General features: G+C 33.4%; 2 protein-coding genes across 2 annotated transcripts; both read left to right on the forward strand.

The window, feature by feature from the left end:
* The first annotated feature begins 1,012 nt into the window (after positions 1–1,012).
* LOC132058463 (uncharacterized) lies at positions 1,013–3,277 on the forward strand. The gene is made up of 3 exons (XM_059450956.1): positions 1,013–1,204; positions 1,927–2,253; positions 2,971–3,277. The coding sequence occupies exons 1-3, from the start codon at positions 1,123–1,125 to the stop codon at positions 3,096–3,098; spliced, it is 537 nt and encodes a 178-aa protein (XP_059306939.1). The 5' UTR covers positions 1,013–1,122; the 3' UTR covers positions 3,099–3,277.
* Positions 3,278–5,445: 2,168 nt separating this feature from the next.
* Positions 5,446–12,702, forward strand: LOC132057040 (transcription factor MYB1). The gene is made up of 2 exons (XM_059449480.1): positions 5,446–5,902; positions 11,559–12,702. Exons 1-2 carry the CDS (start codon positions 5,587–5,589, stop codon positions 12,332–12,334), a joined length of 1,092 nt encoding a protein of 363 aa, XP_059305463.1. The 5' UTR covers positions 5,446–5,586; the 3' UTR covers positions 12,335–12,702.
* Positions 12,703–17,199: the final 4,497 nt, after the last annotated feature.

Consider the following 17,199-nt stretch of genomic DNA (forward strand, 5'->3'; position numbering starts at 1 on the left):
TTAAAGTAGGTAGCGGTTTAGCCCGACCATGTACCAATCAAACAAATTTTTATCTCGAAAATCCTATTTTTTAAAGTAAATATCAATGGAATAAGAAATAAAGAAATATTCACACTTGAATCTTTTAATTTTTGAGATTTATTTTGAACTTTTTATCAATTAAAGTAAGGTCCGTACTCCTTACAATAGATAGAATAACAAATACTTATCGAAATTTTGAACTTTCCAATAGTTCCTCGTATTTTCCTCTCTTTCTCTCTAATTAGCCAAATTCATATCCTGACATCCTTTTTTTTTTTTTTTTCCAAAAAATATGGAGTATTTGGTTTTGATCGTGCACCCACATTATGGTCATCACACCTCTTTAAGGTTTTATTATCTTTTGCTTTCAAAGATTTTGTATTTTATGTTTGTATAGATGTAATCAACGACGAGTGCAATGTATTTCTTAATACTGATTTTTTATTCAGCTCTAAGCTAAAAACACAATGTTAATTGAATATTGAATCATATTATTTTGGATTCTTACAAATTTGAGGCCGTGAATTATTGATACTTGAAATTTTTCATAACAATAGTTTAAAGAAATTTACATTTAAAAAAAAAAAAAAAAGAAAGAAAGGTTCAAATGCACATTAGAATTAAACGGGTTGACTGTTAAACCTCCGATTTTTTCCAGGCAAAGAAATATTTCTTATTGGCAAGGAATATAAATTAAATTAAATTAAATTAGGAGAAATGGAACGCGAGGGCTCCAGTAAGATGTCCGAAAATGTCGAATCCGCAAAATTCAGCGTAGATACGTGCATTAATATGATTTATAAGTTCAAACTTTGAACTTATAAAAAGGAAAAAGATCATCAAATATTTAAAATAATCCTCACCAAAGAAAAATTAAACAACTAACTTGGCTGGTTACCAAGCATTTGTATGTTTTTTGAAGGTCATAACACATCTTGAATTTCTCCTCTCTCTTCCTAAACTCCCTATATAAAGTCAAGAAAGCCTTCATTCAAACTCATCTCACAAACCCCAAAAAACATTTCTTTCTCCATTTCTTCTTCTAGTTCTCCCAACAACACAAAATACAATAACAAAAGAAAACCAAAACAAGAAGAAGAAATGGCCTCCTCAATGAAATCATCTTTGATCATTTTCTTTACCTGTTCCCTTTTCCTCCAAGTAGCTCTTGCTACATACAAAAGTGAGTACTTCTTGATTTCTTATAATGACTGAAAATAATGATTTAGAATCCCTCTAGATCCATCTCTTTTCAAGCACGTTATGCATATCTAACTTTCTTTTCTTCTTCACACACAAAAGTGAATTCATAATTTAGAATCATTGATTTCTTAATAATTGTGAACACATTGAGTCCAGTTGAACCTCTCTTGATCAATCTATGTTGAACCTCTCTTGATCAATCTATCTCTATTCATGCACGTTGCGCATATATCTAATTTCTTTCTTTTTTTCATACACAGGCAAATCTAGAATTTAAGGGCTTGTTTGGCCATGAGAATTATTTACTTATTTCCGGAATAATTGTTCACTTTATTTCAAAATCAGTGTTTGGTTATAAAATTTTGAAATCCAACTTGGAGTTGGATTCCAAATTTGAAAAATTGCTCCAGACCTATTTTTCAACTACATTTTCTAAATCCAAATGCTCTCTTCTATACCTTGCAAAAAGTATAACCAAACACAACTCTAGCTTCATAAATTCCAAACCAAGTGAGAATAATTTGAATTTATGGCCAAACGCCTACTCAGAGTCATAGTTTCTTAAAAATTGTGAAAACAATGAGTTCAGTTGAACCGTTCTAGATCTGTTTCTCTTCATGCACATGCAAAGAGTCAATTTTGATGATCATATCCTTATTATAGCTAATTTTTGTGTTTTTTTTTTGTTTGTTGATAATATAGGGGAGGTTATTTGTGAGAATTTGCCAAATGGTGTTTGTGCATTCTCAATTGCATCATCAGGGAAGAGGTGTTTATTGGAGAAATCAACAACAGAAGATGGGATATGTGAGTACACATGCAAGACATCAGAGGTTATTGTTGGAAACATGAGAGAACACATTGAGTCAGATGAATGTGTTGAGGCTTGTGGTGTTGATAGAAACTCTGTTGGAATTTCTTCTGATTCTTTGCTTGAGGCTCAGTTTACCTCCAAGCTATGCTCTCCAGCTTGCTACCAAAAATGCCCCAATATTGTTGACCTTTACTTCAACTTGGCTGCCGGTGAAGGTAATAACTTTAATCTCTCTTTTAATTCTTGCACTGTTATATATATATATATATATATATATATATATATATATATCTGTGTGTGTGTCTATATATATTTTGTATTAACGAAATATATTGTTTCGATATTCAAACTATATCTCCTTGGTATTAATTTAAGAGATAATTACAATCCAATGGTGATCTAATTTACAAAACAGCCAACAAATGTATAGGTTTTGTATATTTAAATATAAATATACGTAAATATACATAATCATTGTATAGGTTTTGTTCATTTCGGCTAGCGCCCGTAATTAAGTTTGCGGACAGGCCAAAAATGAAAGAAGCCCTAAATTCAATGCAAAGTCATGAATTAATTAAAAAATGGTTTCAACCCTCATAAGATTGTGTTTCTTGTTGAGGCATGACATGATTTTGGATCATGAAGAAGAAAACTGGGTTCTTTAAAAGTATAAGACTAATAATGATGCCTTCGTTTCAACACAAAATCTTAAAATACAATAGGTTGAACTAGTTAGATTCATAACCTTTTATGATTCATAACTTCATACTCGTCAATCTTTTTCTTTCAATTTTTTTTAAAGATTTCTCGGTTTAAATCAAGTAGTGGCTCTCAGAATAGCTCGTTTCCTATCTTTGTTTTTATTGCATTCTGTCTCATCGTATCACGTTAATTTTGAGCTTTTCAATTAATTTATTTGGTGAAATGTGCAGGAGTATACTTGCCCGACCTGTGCAACAAGCAGAGGACCAACCCACACCGTGCCGCAATGGAGTTGCAAAGCAGTGGTGCGGCTGAAGATTTTGCTGATGCTCCTGCTCCATCTCCTTCTTCTTTCTAAATTGCTTTTGCACCTTTTGTTTTTTTATAAAGTACATTTTTACAAACGACTTTGTTGTTTGTGAAGAGTTTGCATTCAATTTTTAATTCCTTGGGTTTGCTGGGATATTTTTCCCTGGGACATATGTTTGTACCGATTCTTTTTCCACTGAGACTTGAATAAAGATTCTTCTTCTTTTACGTGGGACTTGTTGTTTGCTTCAATTTATTTTCACCTAGTTTTCCATGTTTGTGATTTTGATCGAATGCAATCTCTACATAAGCATAATTGACTCAACAAATTTCAAATTAAATCTAAATGTTATCACACAATCAAAAGAATGTCATAAGCATCCATGTACGCGTAGCTAGGCCTCTCACAGTGATATGAAAGAATAACAAATTAGCACTTAGGAGCCGTTTAGACATGATTTGAAAGCATGAGATGAAATCACAAGATGAAATCATGAGATGAAATCATGTTTGGACATGAAATTTGGATTTCTTATGTTGCAGTTTTTTTATAAACATAAAAACCCCACAAGTTGTGAAAACCATTAAAATTTTCCCAATTCTTATACAATCTTACCAAATAACTAAATCATAGTTCATAATAAAATTAATACGCTAATAGAAGGCCTTTCTAAAAAATACAACATCAATTGATCAAACATTAGTTCAATAAAAAGGAAAATTTAACATATGTAACTACACTTTAATATAATCCTCCCACATGGTAAACATGATTGGTAAATATATTTTACAAACTTGCAGATTAATATTTAATACAAATGGTTGGTAAACATGATTGGTAAATATATCTACCAACTTATGGGTCTTTTTTTTACAAAATATAAATGTATGGATCAAATTTTACATTTATATTTTTTGAAATCATGATTTCAAATCCCAAATCATGCCTTTTTGGATGATTTGGAATTTCATCTCATGAGATGAAATCGCATGTCCAAACGCCTACTTAGTAAAATTATGATGATTGAGAGAGTCATAACTCATAATACACATTGTGCAGCACATGATATTTCTTTTTATCACTTTTCACTAATTGGATTTTTCACTAAAGTAGTTGAGAAACAAGAATACAAATAAAGTTGTCTGTGAACTTTGCAATATAAAAGAGAGCAAAATCATACAACCAAATTTCTAATGAGACAATGCTATAACACTAATAACCATGCCTCATTATCAAACAAATTAGAGTCATCTATATGAATGCTTATTACTGACTGTATTTTTTTATTTAAGCTCAACTAATACAATATTATAGTTAATACATAATGATTTTTACCATCTCCTTTAGTAATATATTTTCTTTTGAAAATAACTATTTGGAAACTACAGACCCTAGACAATTAAATATGTGTAATAACCTAGTACTATTACTCCATAAAAGTATCTTAGTAGCCCCAAAAAAGGAAAAATTAAAGTCAAGGATTTGAATAATTGTATTATTACGAGTTTGAGTTTAGCCATATGGCTTTTACAAAGACATAAACTAATGGTACCTTACCACCGAATGATGTGTTGCGGAAGAAGGGGCTGCTCTTTCCTTAACTAGATGTCTCGGGTTTGAGCCATTAGTACGGAATTTTTTTTTGGTAGGGAGCGCTACGTCCCGAATGGGCCCTACCGACGCGAATCCAAATTAAACGGGATCTGATGTGAATATCGAATACCAAATGAAAAAAAAAATAGTTTTAGTGGGATGAACAACACCTCTTTACCTTTAATTGAAGGTTCCAAACTCTTTAACTTTTGGAAGCCAAAAAATCATTAGTAGGGAGTATTTTCCCCTTTCCTCTGCCTTGCACGAGATATTACTTGTTTTACCTTATTAATTAAATACATTTTTATCAGGGGTGAAATCATTTTTCTAGAAAAAGAACAAATAGACTAACTATATCTCTCAATTATCTCTCTTGTGCTCGAAAAGGTCTGTCGGTTCCTCGACACCATCTCGAGGTACATTCAGTTGTCTTACATGTTGAACTTATTGTAAATTATAAAAATATAAATTTTGCCTTACGTGGATTAAATTCGAATTAGTCAGGCTTCAAAGCCCGTAAAGGACGTGTGCAAAAAAAAAAGGGGTAGTTTAGTTAAAGGGTCATTTGCACTTTATGCCTCTCATAACAAAAAAAATCATAAGCATAAATTTATATTTTTCATATCATAATATTCCATAAGTTATGTCCAGACACGACTTCAGTTTCTAAAGAATTTATATCCTACTAGACATAAGTTCGGTTGCTGTAGGGCCAAAATAGAAGACCAACCCATTTTAAGGACAAACGGTGCAATTTTCAACAGGGTAAAAAGGGTAAAGCTAACAAATTTCGAAGGACTTAGCTGTCTTTCACTCTCTCTATAATACCTACCTTCACCTGTTTTGCAGTTAGCACTAGGCGGGTACTACTACCCAAACTCACACAAAAAAACTCAAATTTTAAAACCCCACAAACTATTAAAAAAAAAAAAAAAAAAAAAGGATGGAAAACGACACACCGGAAATTCAAGAAGTTACCATCGCCGTTAACGGTTGTTATGGGGGTGATGAAGAGGAAGTGTTAATGTTAGAAGATGGAAGTGACCAAAATAGAAAGAAAACAACAACAACAACATTAGAACGTGTTAAAGGACCATGGTCACCTGAAGAAGATTCTATACTTAGTCGTTTAGTTAGTAATTTTGGTGCTAGGAATTGGAGTTTGATTGCAAGAGGAATTCCAGGCAGATCAGGGAAATCTTGTAGGTTGAGATGGTGTAATCAGCTTGATCCTTCTGTTAAAAGGAAACCCTTTACTGGTAACTTTTTATTTCCTATGCTTTTTTTATATGGAAATTTGGTTTATACTTGTGGTTTTGTAGTGTATTGATGTTTAGTTAGAGTAAAGTTTGGATTTTGAATGTGGGGTCAGTAAAATCTTGAAAGTAAGATGTTGATGAATATTGAATGTTATGGTGAATTGTAGTTTCTAGTTGTGATTTTGTCCAGCATTGATGTTTAGTTTTGAGTGAAGTTGGGATTTTTAACTCGGGGTCAGTAAATTTTTTACTGTAGTCTTTACTGGTAATTTTCAGTTTTCATGTTCTTTTTTTGTTTGTTTGTGTGTGACTATTTGGTAAAAGGGGTTTTAGTTTTAATTATGGAAATATAGTTTCTACTTGTGATTTGACCTGTGTCCAGCATTAATGTTTGGTTCGAGTAAAGTTTTGATTTTGAATTTGGGGTCAATGAAATATTGACAGTAAGGTATTGATCAATGATCATAGCTGATTTTGTCCAGTATTGATGTTTAGTTGCAGTAAAGTTTGGATTTTGAACCTGGGATAAGTAAAATCTTGACTTCTGGTATTGACCTAGTTGAATATTCTGGTGAAATATAGTTGCTTGTGATTTTGCAGTGTATTGATGTTTAGCTCAAGCGAAGTTTGGATTCTTAACTTGGTGTTCAAGAAAATCTTGGCAGTAATACCAGTGTTGAATGTTCCGGTGAAATGTAGTTTCTACTTGTGATTTTGTAGTGTATTGATGTTTAGTTCGAGTAAAGTTTGGATTTTTAACTTGGGGTTAGTAAAATCTTGATAGTAAGGTATTGATCATAGTTGTATTCCGGTGAAATATAAGTTCTTGTGATTTTGTAGTGTATTGATGTTTATCTCAAACAAAGTTTGGATTTTGAACCTGAGGTCAAGAAAATCCTGACAGTAAGGTATGAACCATAGTTGAATATTTCCAGTGAAATGTAGTTTCTACTTGTAATATCAGCTTGATCGTGCTGTTAAATGCAAACCCTTTACTGGTAACTTGAAATTCCCATGTTTTTTTCTCTTTTGACTGTTTGGTAAAAGGGGTTTGTTTTAAATTATGGAAAGTTAGTTTCTACTTGTGATTTTGTAAAGCATTGATGTTTAGTTCGAGTAAAGTTTGGATTTTGTCTTTGGGGTTAAGAGAATCTTGATAGTAAGGTAGTGACCGTAGTTGAATATTCCCAGTGAAATGTAGTTTCTACTTGTGATTTTGTAGTATATTGATGTTTACTTAGAGTAGTTTGGATTTTGAATTTGGGGTTAATGAAATCTTGAGAGTAAGGAATTGACCAATGTTGAATATTCCGGTGGAATGTAGTTTCTACTTGTGATTTTGTACTGTATTGATCTTTAGCTCAAGCAAAATTTGGAGTCTTAGCTTGGGGTCAATAAAATCTTGACAGTAAGGTCTTTATCATAGTTGAATATTTCGGGGAAATCTAATTTCCTGCGATTTTGTAGTGTATTGATGCTTAAGCAAAGTTTGGATTTTGAACCTAGGGTCGATAAAATCTTGACAGTAAGGTATTGATGAATGTTGAATGTTTCGTTGAATTGTAGTTTTGACTTGTGATTTTGTCCAGCATTGATGTTTAGTTTGAGTGAAGTTGGGATTTTGAATTTGGGGTCAATAATATCTTGAGAATAAGGTATTGACCAATGTTGAATATTCCGGTGAAATGTAGGTTCTACTTGTGATTTTGTAGTGTATAGATGTTTAGCTCAAGCAAAGTTTAGATTACCTGGGGTCAAGATTAAAGTTTAGATTTTTTTTTTTTGCCATAGTTGTTTATTTAGGCGAAATGTCGTTTGCACTTGGGAATTTGTAGTGTATTTATGTTTAGTTCGAGCAAAGTTACAATTCTTAGTATGTGTGTGTGACCATTTGGTAAAAGGGGCTTTATTTTAAATGATGGAAATTTCGTTTCTACTTGTGATTTTGTCCAGCATTGATGTTTAGTTTGAGTGAAGGTGGGATTTTGAAGCTGGGGTCAGCAAAATTTTGAGAGTAAGGTATTGACCAATGTTGAATATTCACAGTGAAATTTAGTTTCTACTTGTGATTTTGTAGTGTATTGATGTTCTGTTCAGGTAAAGTTTGGATTTTTGACTTCTGGTCAAGAAAATCTTGGCAGTATGGTATTGACCAATGTTGAATATTCCAGTGAATTGTAGTTTCTACTTGTGATGTTGTAGTGTATTGATGTTCTGTTCATGTAAAGTTTGGATTTTGAACCTGACAGTAAGGTAGTGACCAAATTTGTACTATTCCCGGTGAAATGTAGTTTCTACTTGTGATTTTGTAACGTATTTGATGTTTAGCTCAAGTATAGTTGGATTCCCCGAGGTCCAGATTATTTTTAGCTGAGGTTATGAAAATCTCGGACTAAAGGTATTAAGTATTAACCATAGTTGAGTATTCTGGTGGAATGTAGCTTCCACTTGTGATTTTGTAGACAAGTGATGTTAAGTTCAAGCAAAGTTTGGAATCTCAACCAAAGGTTGGTAAAATCTTGAGCAGAAGGTATTCACCATGGTTGTGTAGACTTGTGATTTTGTAGTGTATTGATGTTTAGTTCGACGAAAGTTTGGATTTTTAATTTGTGTCCAGATTTAAGTTTGAATTTTCAACTTAAGGTAAATAAATCCCAGTACAGAAGGTATTAACCGCTCTTGAGAGATCTGATGATCTTAGATTGGAAATTATGTAGTGATAAATTAGATAACCTTGAAGGCAGGATTGGATCAGGGCTTGATGTTACCAATGTCCAGAAGCATTTATGTTTAAGTCCGGGATCATTCAAGTGATCACCTGTGCCACATACATTGTTGCCATGTTCCATTCTTTTGGTTCCTTCTGCTGTAAAAGGGTTACATGTTGTTGGTGAAAAAGGAAAGGAGATAGACCCAATAGCATACTTATAGGGCGGGATAAAAATCCAAAAAACATATTTACAGAGCTGAAAAAATAAAATATCCAGTGTTATTTTGTGTTTAAAAGGTACACAAAGTAGTTATTACCTTTCACAAAAAAAAAAAAAAAAAGGTACACAAAGTAGACCTCTACTTAGTGTTGTTAAATTTTAGAAGTTAAGAGTGTAAATCTTCCCAAAGTCTGAACATTGTACTCTATTTTTCCTTAAACGAGTTCAGTGATGCTTTTTTACGGTGGCACTGGTTTAAGCTTAAAGTGGAAAAGCATGGGTGGCTTTTAGAAACCCTGCCTGTCAAATCCTAAATCAAGAGACAGCATAACGAAGAATCTAAGAGATGATGATATAGTCTGAAGTGCAAAAGTGCTTGTTGAAACTTGCAATTGTATTTTCATCCTCAGCTAGTCCTTGTGTCCTGATAGTTATAACTTTTAGGCATCATACTCAAGTCCAAGTATCTTTACCACTGTGACTGGCCACGTGACCCTGTTACCCCCGTTCTCGAGAAGTAGATAGCTGATCGTTAGGAGTAGCTCACCTTTAGGTTGCTCTAATACCATGAGAGGAAGAGTTTAAGTTTGTACTAGAATATAATATTAGGTTTCTGCACTAGTCTTGAGACTCAATGTTATTGAATCATGGACTGACTAGGTCCTATAAAAGTTGGAAATGTAAATCATGACAGTATGGAATAACTCTTGAGTAGAAGATAAAAAAGCACTCAGCTTTGAGAACTTCGCCATGATTAAAACCAGTGGTTTTAAAAGTGAAAGTCCAAAAGCAGAAGAAGAAGAAGAAGAAGAAGAAGACTTGCACACAGAAAAAGAAAAAGAAGAAGAAGAAGAAGAAGTTTTCTGAAGAAGAGAATAATACTAAACACTAAAGAAGCCAAACAAGAAAAGAAATTAATAATAGAAGAGGAATCGCTGCAAACCTTAGAGGCAGTATAAAAAGACAACGAAGAGAAGACTAAAGTATATCTGAAGAGAAATCCTAGTATGAGATAGCAGAAGGCTTCAAATTCAATTAACCTACCGTTTCTTTTTTTATCGCTTCGTAAAGTGTACACTTCTTCGAAGTTGCCTTGCTTCATCCATGCAAAGCAAGGACCCCTCATTTCGCATATCTTTATCCCTCTGAGCGTCCAAATGTACACATTTTATAATTAGACTAAAACTGACTACAAATAGGTTGCTGCAAATTAATGAACAAGGTTATGCAGAGTAGTGTTATGCCTTTGATGGCTCTTCTCAACCTCTATTACTTTTGACAGTCTTACTTGTTGATACTCCTATTCTGTGCAAATTTCACACATTTTAAGATTTTAACTTAATTAAACTATACATATTTAGAGCCTATTTGGATGGGCTTAAAAAAAGCAGCTTACAAGCTGTTTCTAGCTTATAAGCTGCTTTAGGCCCAACTTATTTTTTTGAGCTTATAAGCTGTTTCTAGCTTATAAGCTGCTTTAGATAAGCTAAGCGAAACGGGCCCAATTAATTTTTTGGGCTTATTTTAAGCACAAAATGGCTTTAAGCTGGCCAGCCAAACACTCAAAAAAGCTGAAAACAACTTATAAGCAACTTATAAGCCAATCCAAACGGGCTCTTAAGCTTTTGAGAGGATGTTTTTCAGCAAACTAACTTTGCAACAATCATTTTTATGTTTTCTACCTCCGTCCCAGCTAAACGTTGTCACAAAATGGAAGGAAAGAAGTATTTTTGTTTCTTTTGACTCTTCACTAAAAAGCATAGCTCTGTGAGATACCAGATAAGTTTGCAGTTTAGAAGAATACATGTGGAGTTAACTAGAAGCTGATAATACCGACCAAGTAGCAATGATGACTTAGGTCCTTCCCCGTGGTTAACATTTAAACCTCTTAGCATCTATGATACAACAACAACAACAACAACAAGCCCAGTATAATTCCACCATGTGGGGTCTAAGGAGGGTAGAGTGTATACAGACCTAACCCCACCTTGAAACTTAGGGCGGCTGTTTCCGAAAGACCCTCGGCTCAAGAGAGGAAAAGAGAGGAAAACAAGACAAAAGGTCAGATAGGGCCAAGCATATCGCAAACAATATGAAAACAAGGAATCACAAAAGCGAGAAAGTCATGGTAGAACAGTCCGGAAAGAAAAGAGCATTAACTACTATAGATAAATAAGATAATCAAAGTACAAAACCCTCAACAAATATAAGCAAAGACTCAAATGCAGAAATCAAATGGCAATAAACAAATGAGCAAAACTGCAACTACTATGGTGAAAGGATAAGCCACCTAGCCTTCTATCCTAATCTGGGTCCTCCACAACCTCCTATCTAAGGTCATGTCCTCGGTGAGCTGAAATTGTGCCATATCCTGTCTAATCACCTCTCCCCAATACTTCTTCGGCCTCCCTTTACCTCTCCTGAAACCGTCCATAGCCAACCTCTCACACCTCCGCACTGGAGCATCTGTATCTCTCCTCTTCACATGCCCAAACCATCTCAGCCTCGCTTCCCGCATCTTCTCCTCTTAGCATCTATGATACTTGCTGTTAAATGTGGAGTTCTGCATATACTTATGTGAAGATTTTGTGCTTACATCAAACTAGATATGCTTCTTAGTTTCCAGTTGTATCACCCGTAGGTTCTGATCTAAGAAGCAATTATTGTTATTCAAGCTTATATACATAGCTGATGAATGAAACTAACAATTCCACCACTCTTGACAGATGAAGAAGATCGGATTATCCTTCAGGCCCATTCTATTCATGGGAACAAATGGGCGTCAATTGCAAGGCTTTTGCCAGGTAGAACAGATAATGCCATTAAAAATCATTGGAATTCAACTTTGAGGCGCCGTTGTGCTGAACTTGGTAAGTTAAGAAGTGACTCGAGCAATGTCCTGGAGGATGTTAGTGCTGAAAAATCAAAAGCATCATCTGAGGAAACCCAATCATGCGGAGATGTGAATTCTTTGAAAGCTATTGAAGGAAAAGATATTAGCTCTCAGGAAAACCAAGAAGATAATCATTATGAGGATAAGAGTCAAGGAGAAGTTCAACGGAGTGATGCAGCAGCAAATGATCCTTGTACTCTCTTCCGTCCTGTGGCTCGTATAAGTGCTTTTAGCGTATATGGTTCTTTGAATGCCCCAGAAGCTCAACTGCAAACTCCAAGGCTAACTCCTATCCAAGCACCGGATCTTGGGATAAGCAAATTGCTTGAAGGAGCTTTCACTGACAGATTAGTGCCTCACCAATGCGCCCATGGCTGTTGTGGCAATGCCAATCAAGAAAGTAATGGAAGTTCACTATTGGGGCCTGAGTTTGTTGACTATGCTGAGCCTCCATCGTTTTCAAGCCATGAGTTGGCCACATTAGCCACAGAGATAAGTAACGTTGCTTGGTGTAAAAGTGGGTTGGAAAACAGCAGCATCGAGGTTATCTTCAATCCAACAACCAGGGCAACGTGTGGTACCTCTCACTTGCCAAGCAGACCGTTCTAATCTTTCAAATGATTAACAATGTCTATATATATAACATGGAATTGATAATGGATGCGGCGTCAACCTCAACCAATAGGCGATAGCTACTTTATATAAAAGATTTTGAGGCTGAGTTGATTTAATGAACTTATTTTGGTATGCGGAGTATAGGATAATGAAAGCTGGGTACCTGATTAGGTTAGTGTCAATGGTCAAAACTTTATTCTGGTTGAAAAGAGTGTAAATGCATTATTTTCCCAGGCCTTCACTTATGGGGAGGTATTTTAGAAATTTTCTTAACTTAGATGAGTCCAATTTCTTGAATATGGTGTGATCCGAAGCTTAATATGTTGTAATTTCAACAATGATGATGGATTTTTTTATTCAAAGAGTGTGGTGCCTCATTGTGAAATTATAACATGTCTTCTGCATGGTTTACTTTGTAGGATGACTTTGAATGAACTTCAATTCTCAGAAATGAGTGAATCTTCTCATTTTTGGACGATGGCTATTGGCTAGTTCCAATCTGGACACTGTAGTTTCTTTTGTTTGTACATTTTTGCTTTTGTAGCTGGTGTACTATAGGGAACATTGTTCTTCCAATTATTGGAAGCTTCAGTGTCAGTGCCACTGTGTATGATTATAGATTCTTGTTGCTGGCCACTTGCTGTATTAGCACTTTAAATTAAGGTTAAAGCAACTATTATTGCAAATAGGAGGTCTAAGTACAATGATATAATTTGTTTTTCAGAACTGAGAAGTGATAATTCTTAATTGCAAGGACTAAAAAAAACACAAAGCAAAAAGGAAAAGACATTCCTACAGACAGACCTTGTGAAAAGGAAGTACTTTGTGTAGGAAAAATATTAAGTTGTTGCTACCAGACAGCCCTTGTGAAATAAATAATTAAAAAAAAGACTAAACACATACTAACAAGATAGAACAAAGAAAAGGGAAAAAGAGTTGATGAAATGAAATTAAAAAAATTTAAAACAAAAACACTAGAAGATTCTGGTGTACTGGCTCCTCTTTAACCACCACAATCCACAAAGATTCACTGGTACAACGTGGTAGCAAAAGAAATCTGTGCTGTATTATTCTTTCTTTAAATCCTATCTTTGGTGTCTTTTGACTCATATTTGGGTATGTGAAAGCGATGGAAAACGGACATGTGCTGATTACGTACCATGCTAATAAGTTTTTATCAAATATCCCAGAGCGTTAGTGATAAAAAAAATCATATTGTTTTGGTTTTTAGTCTGGACCATATATAGGTGAAAATTAGATGAAAGCAAGCACATACAAATTTATAGCAATGTAGCAGTTAAACAACTATTAGTGCGAAGTGCAAGTACAACTTATAAACTAAAGGTGGTTAAAACTTGTTGTTTTCACGAGTTTAAGTTATATGCATTGATGACGTAAAAAGAAAAATTTGTCTCTTGATATTGCTAATTACGTCAACAATATGGAAGTAAACTCTCGAGGATTCATGCTAATAAACTCCGAATTCTAGAACTACCCAACCTCTCGGAAGGTCCCGGGCCTGCTCCCATGTGGCGCTGGGTCTGTGTTGCCACTAACTGAGTCAACAACTACGATGAAGGGCTCGATCAATAATTGTTTGTACCAGAGTACAAGTAATATAGTGTGTTTCTTTCTGACAAAATAAAAAGATAAGGGTACTAGTATACGATTTAGGTGAGTAACATATTGTGAATGGTTAAATCGTACACTGATTTTTGGACGATCAATCCACATTCATTATAGAACGTTATATGTATTTAACTTTTAGCTAAGCTTGATAGTGAATTTGTTTTTTCTGCTCTGGTGTATAAACTCGTATACTCCAACAAACATTCAAGCCATTCATCATATAATATCGGAATTTACTTGCACTTCGCACTGATAGTTGTTTAGCTACTACATTGCTATAACTTTGTATGTGCTTGCTTTCTTTTAATTTTCACTTGTATATGGTCCTGTGCCAAAAACAATACTACATGAAAAAACAATTTATCAGCCAATATAATATTGTCCGTTTTCCATCACTTTCACTATCCAAATATGAGCCAAAAGGCAACAAAGATTAGGAATTAAAGAAAGAATAATACAGCACAGTTTTCTTTTGCTTTCATAATATATAAAATATTGTAAAATCAAGTCACCTAAAAATTAATTGCAGGTAAATGTCTACTTCAAGTATGATCTAGTAACTAAAACATTAGGGGATAACTAGTTGAAGCCAATCCACAACATTAAGCGTGTAAATGTTTTTACACCTTCAAATTAAATATCTCCAAATTTTATACCTACTGAAGAGAGGAATTTTCTTTGTTCTTTTTCACAAAGGCGAAGTTTTAATTTTGACAGTTCATCGGATGAAATAATCTTAACTTCTATGTCCACTCACATATAACTTTACAGATCTATGCAAAAAACATATCGCATAACTACAATAATATTATTATCTAATAGTTCAAGTACAGTTGATATAGTAAAAGCACAGACAAAATATGATTTTTTCGGTGGAATTGTTCCTTGGTATGACTATCGAAATCGTGAGCATCAACATGTAGATTTCAAATTCCAGTGATAGTACCAGGCCCTTTAGCTCTTGTTCTTGAGAAATGACCCTTATAATGGACTATAATTAAATACTCGTGTCTTGGAGGGAATGTTTAAAGGAAGATAACTAATGGACGGTAGTAAAACATAAGTTTTGGGAGATTAGAGTCGAAACGAAAAAATGATAAAGTTGTCTACGTGTGATTTATAGAGGGAATGTTTAAAGGAAAAACAATTATTAATCTTTGCATCGGGATAAGTTTGTCTACACCATATACAATATTTTTCTTTTTAATCCTATTAACACTAAATTTAACAGTGAAAATTATTCCTTTTTTTGGGGATTTTTTTTTTTCACTTTTAAAAAACTAGTATTTGACCATGCAAATTCCAAATACAACTTGATTTGGACAACAACCAAAACCTTGTTTTCACTATTTTCACTTTCTAATTTTTAACCCTTGCTTTTGTTTTTTCTTTTTCAAATTTTACCTAAATTTTTTAATTTATAAATTTAACCCGTTTATTCTAGTATTGGTAGTGTTTACAACTATTTATTTTAATTTTTATTGGGCTTTGTATAGGGTACAAGTACAAGGTGAGTATAATCCGGATAACGGTGTTATTCTTTTAGCTTCACATATGCAAATATGCTCAAACTCTTTCTAGCTTCACATATGCAACAAATATGCTCAAACTTATGAATGGCGATATATTAGCGGTAATTTATTGCATCAGTTGATTAAAGAATTTGTTTTCTTCCGGTAAAACCTTAACCCCATTGGGTGTTTACACCCAACAAGTAAATAAATAACACTTGTCGTATTATTTAATTATAAATATTAATATTTAACCATAGTTAACTAAGTATATTTTGCAGATTATCTTAATTAATAACATAAAATATTCTCACGCTATTTCGCTTATCTTCTAAATAATAAGTAGATTGACTGTAATTTTTTTATACTTCTATGCCGGTAATTAACCACATCCCAAGGCCATAACTATTTTTATTTTCCATTAGTAGTATGATCATGAAAATTTCTGTCCATTCTTAGATTAGTTAGTTTTAAAAATTTATCATCATATTCATTTATTATACTTGTATTTCACCTCTCCTAACTAAAGCCACTTAGTTAAGACTGTGAATGTGATAGATTATACAATTTTTGGTAATGAAAACAGGACGTTGGTCCGGATATTTGCAACAACAAACCACAAATTTGTAATAACAAAGACCGTTGTGATGTTCTGTTATTAATTTTGCTTTTTTAAAAAAAAAAAAATTCTTTATTAAACAAATAAGTATTCTAGATCTTTGTTTATTATCCATGATTAACTTAACTGAGATTGGTGTAAACATCGATGCGGGTAAGTTTTTATCCTTCCCTCTTCCTCAAGGGGCTTTGGTTCCTTTTTTTTTTTTTTAAAAAAAAAAAATTATTTTAGAGATGGGAGGTTGATGGGTCAGGGGAGGGATTGTGGTATGTGAATTTGAAGTTTCATTCTGCTAAAAGTTGTTTTCACTAATATATCAGTTGTTTTGATGTAATTATGTAATCGATTGATTTGATTCAACCAACTGGTTATGTTTATGAATTGCTTTGGGTGATTTTTGCCAGTTTTTTTAAATTTGGGGTATCATATTTTATATTTTTTTAGAAAAAGTACATTCAAACAATCAAAATTACTTACAAAAATTATAACCAAACACAACTCCAACTCCAAAAATTTCAAATAAAATGATTGTTTTTTAATTTTTATGACCAAACGTCTATTAAATGCTTTGAGCACCAAACTGCCCTTTTGCGATCCAAACGAAACAAGGGGCGGAGGAATGGAAATGGTGGTATTTGTTCAGCTTTTCCTACTTGTCACGCAAAGCTCTCCACATACAAACAAACGTCACTGCGAAGACCCACTGGTCCATTTCTCCTCTTATTATTCCACTGTAAATTTCTGTGCTGCTACTCCTGTCCTGTGTACACAATCCCTTTTTTCTTTTTCTTTTTCTTTTTTGGTTCTGTATTTTTTTTTATCGGAGAGGATTCACTATTATAAAAGAAAATAGAAATTAATGATAGACAATTTTATAGCTAATTACTAAAATTCGTCGCTAGTTTTATTATTAACTTTTGTTGGCTACAAGAAATTTGGCGACGTATTAGAAATGAAATTCATAACTAATTCCAGTATTTTTTTTAGTAACTGATAATAGTCCTTATATTTATATTTTTACTTGAAGCCATTCTGGAAGAAGGAAAAAGATGTAGAAGCTAAAAACCCAACATTAGAAATTCACATTCATATTATGAAGA

The sequence above is a fragment of the Lycium ferocissimum genome, chromosome 5 (genome assembly GCF_029784015.1).
Source record: "Lycium ferocissimum isolate CSIRO_LF1 chromosome 5, AGI_CSIRO_Lferr_CH_V1, whole genome shotgun sequence".
Lineage (NCBI taxonomy): Eukaryota > Viridiplantae > Streptophyta > Magnoliopsida > Solanales > Solanaceae > Lycium > Lycium ferocissimum.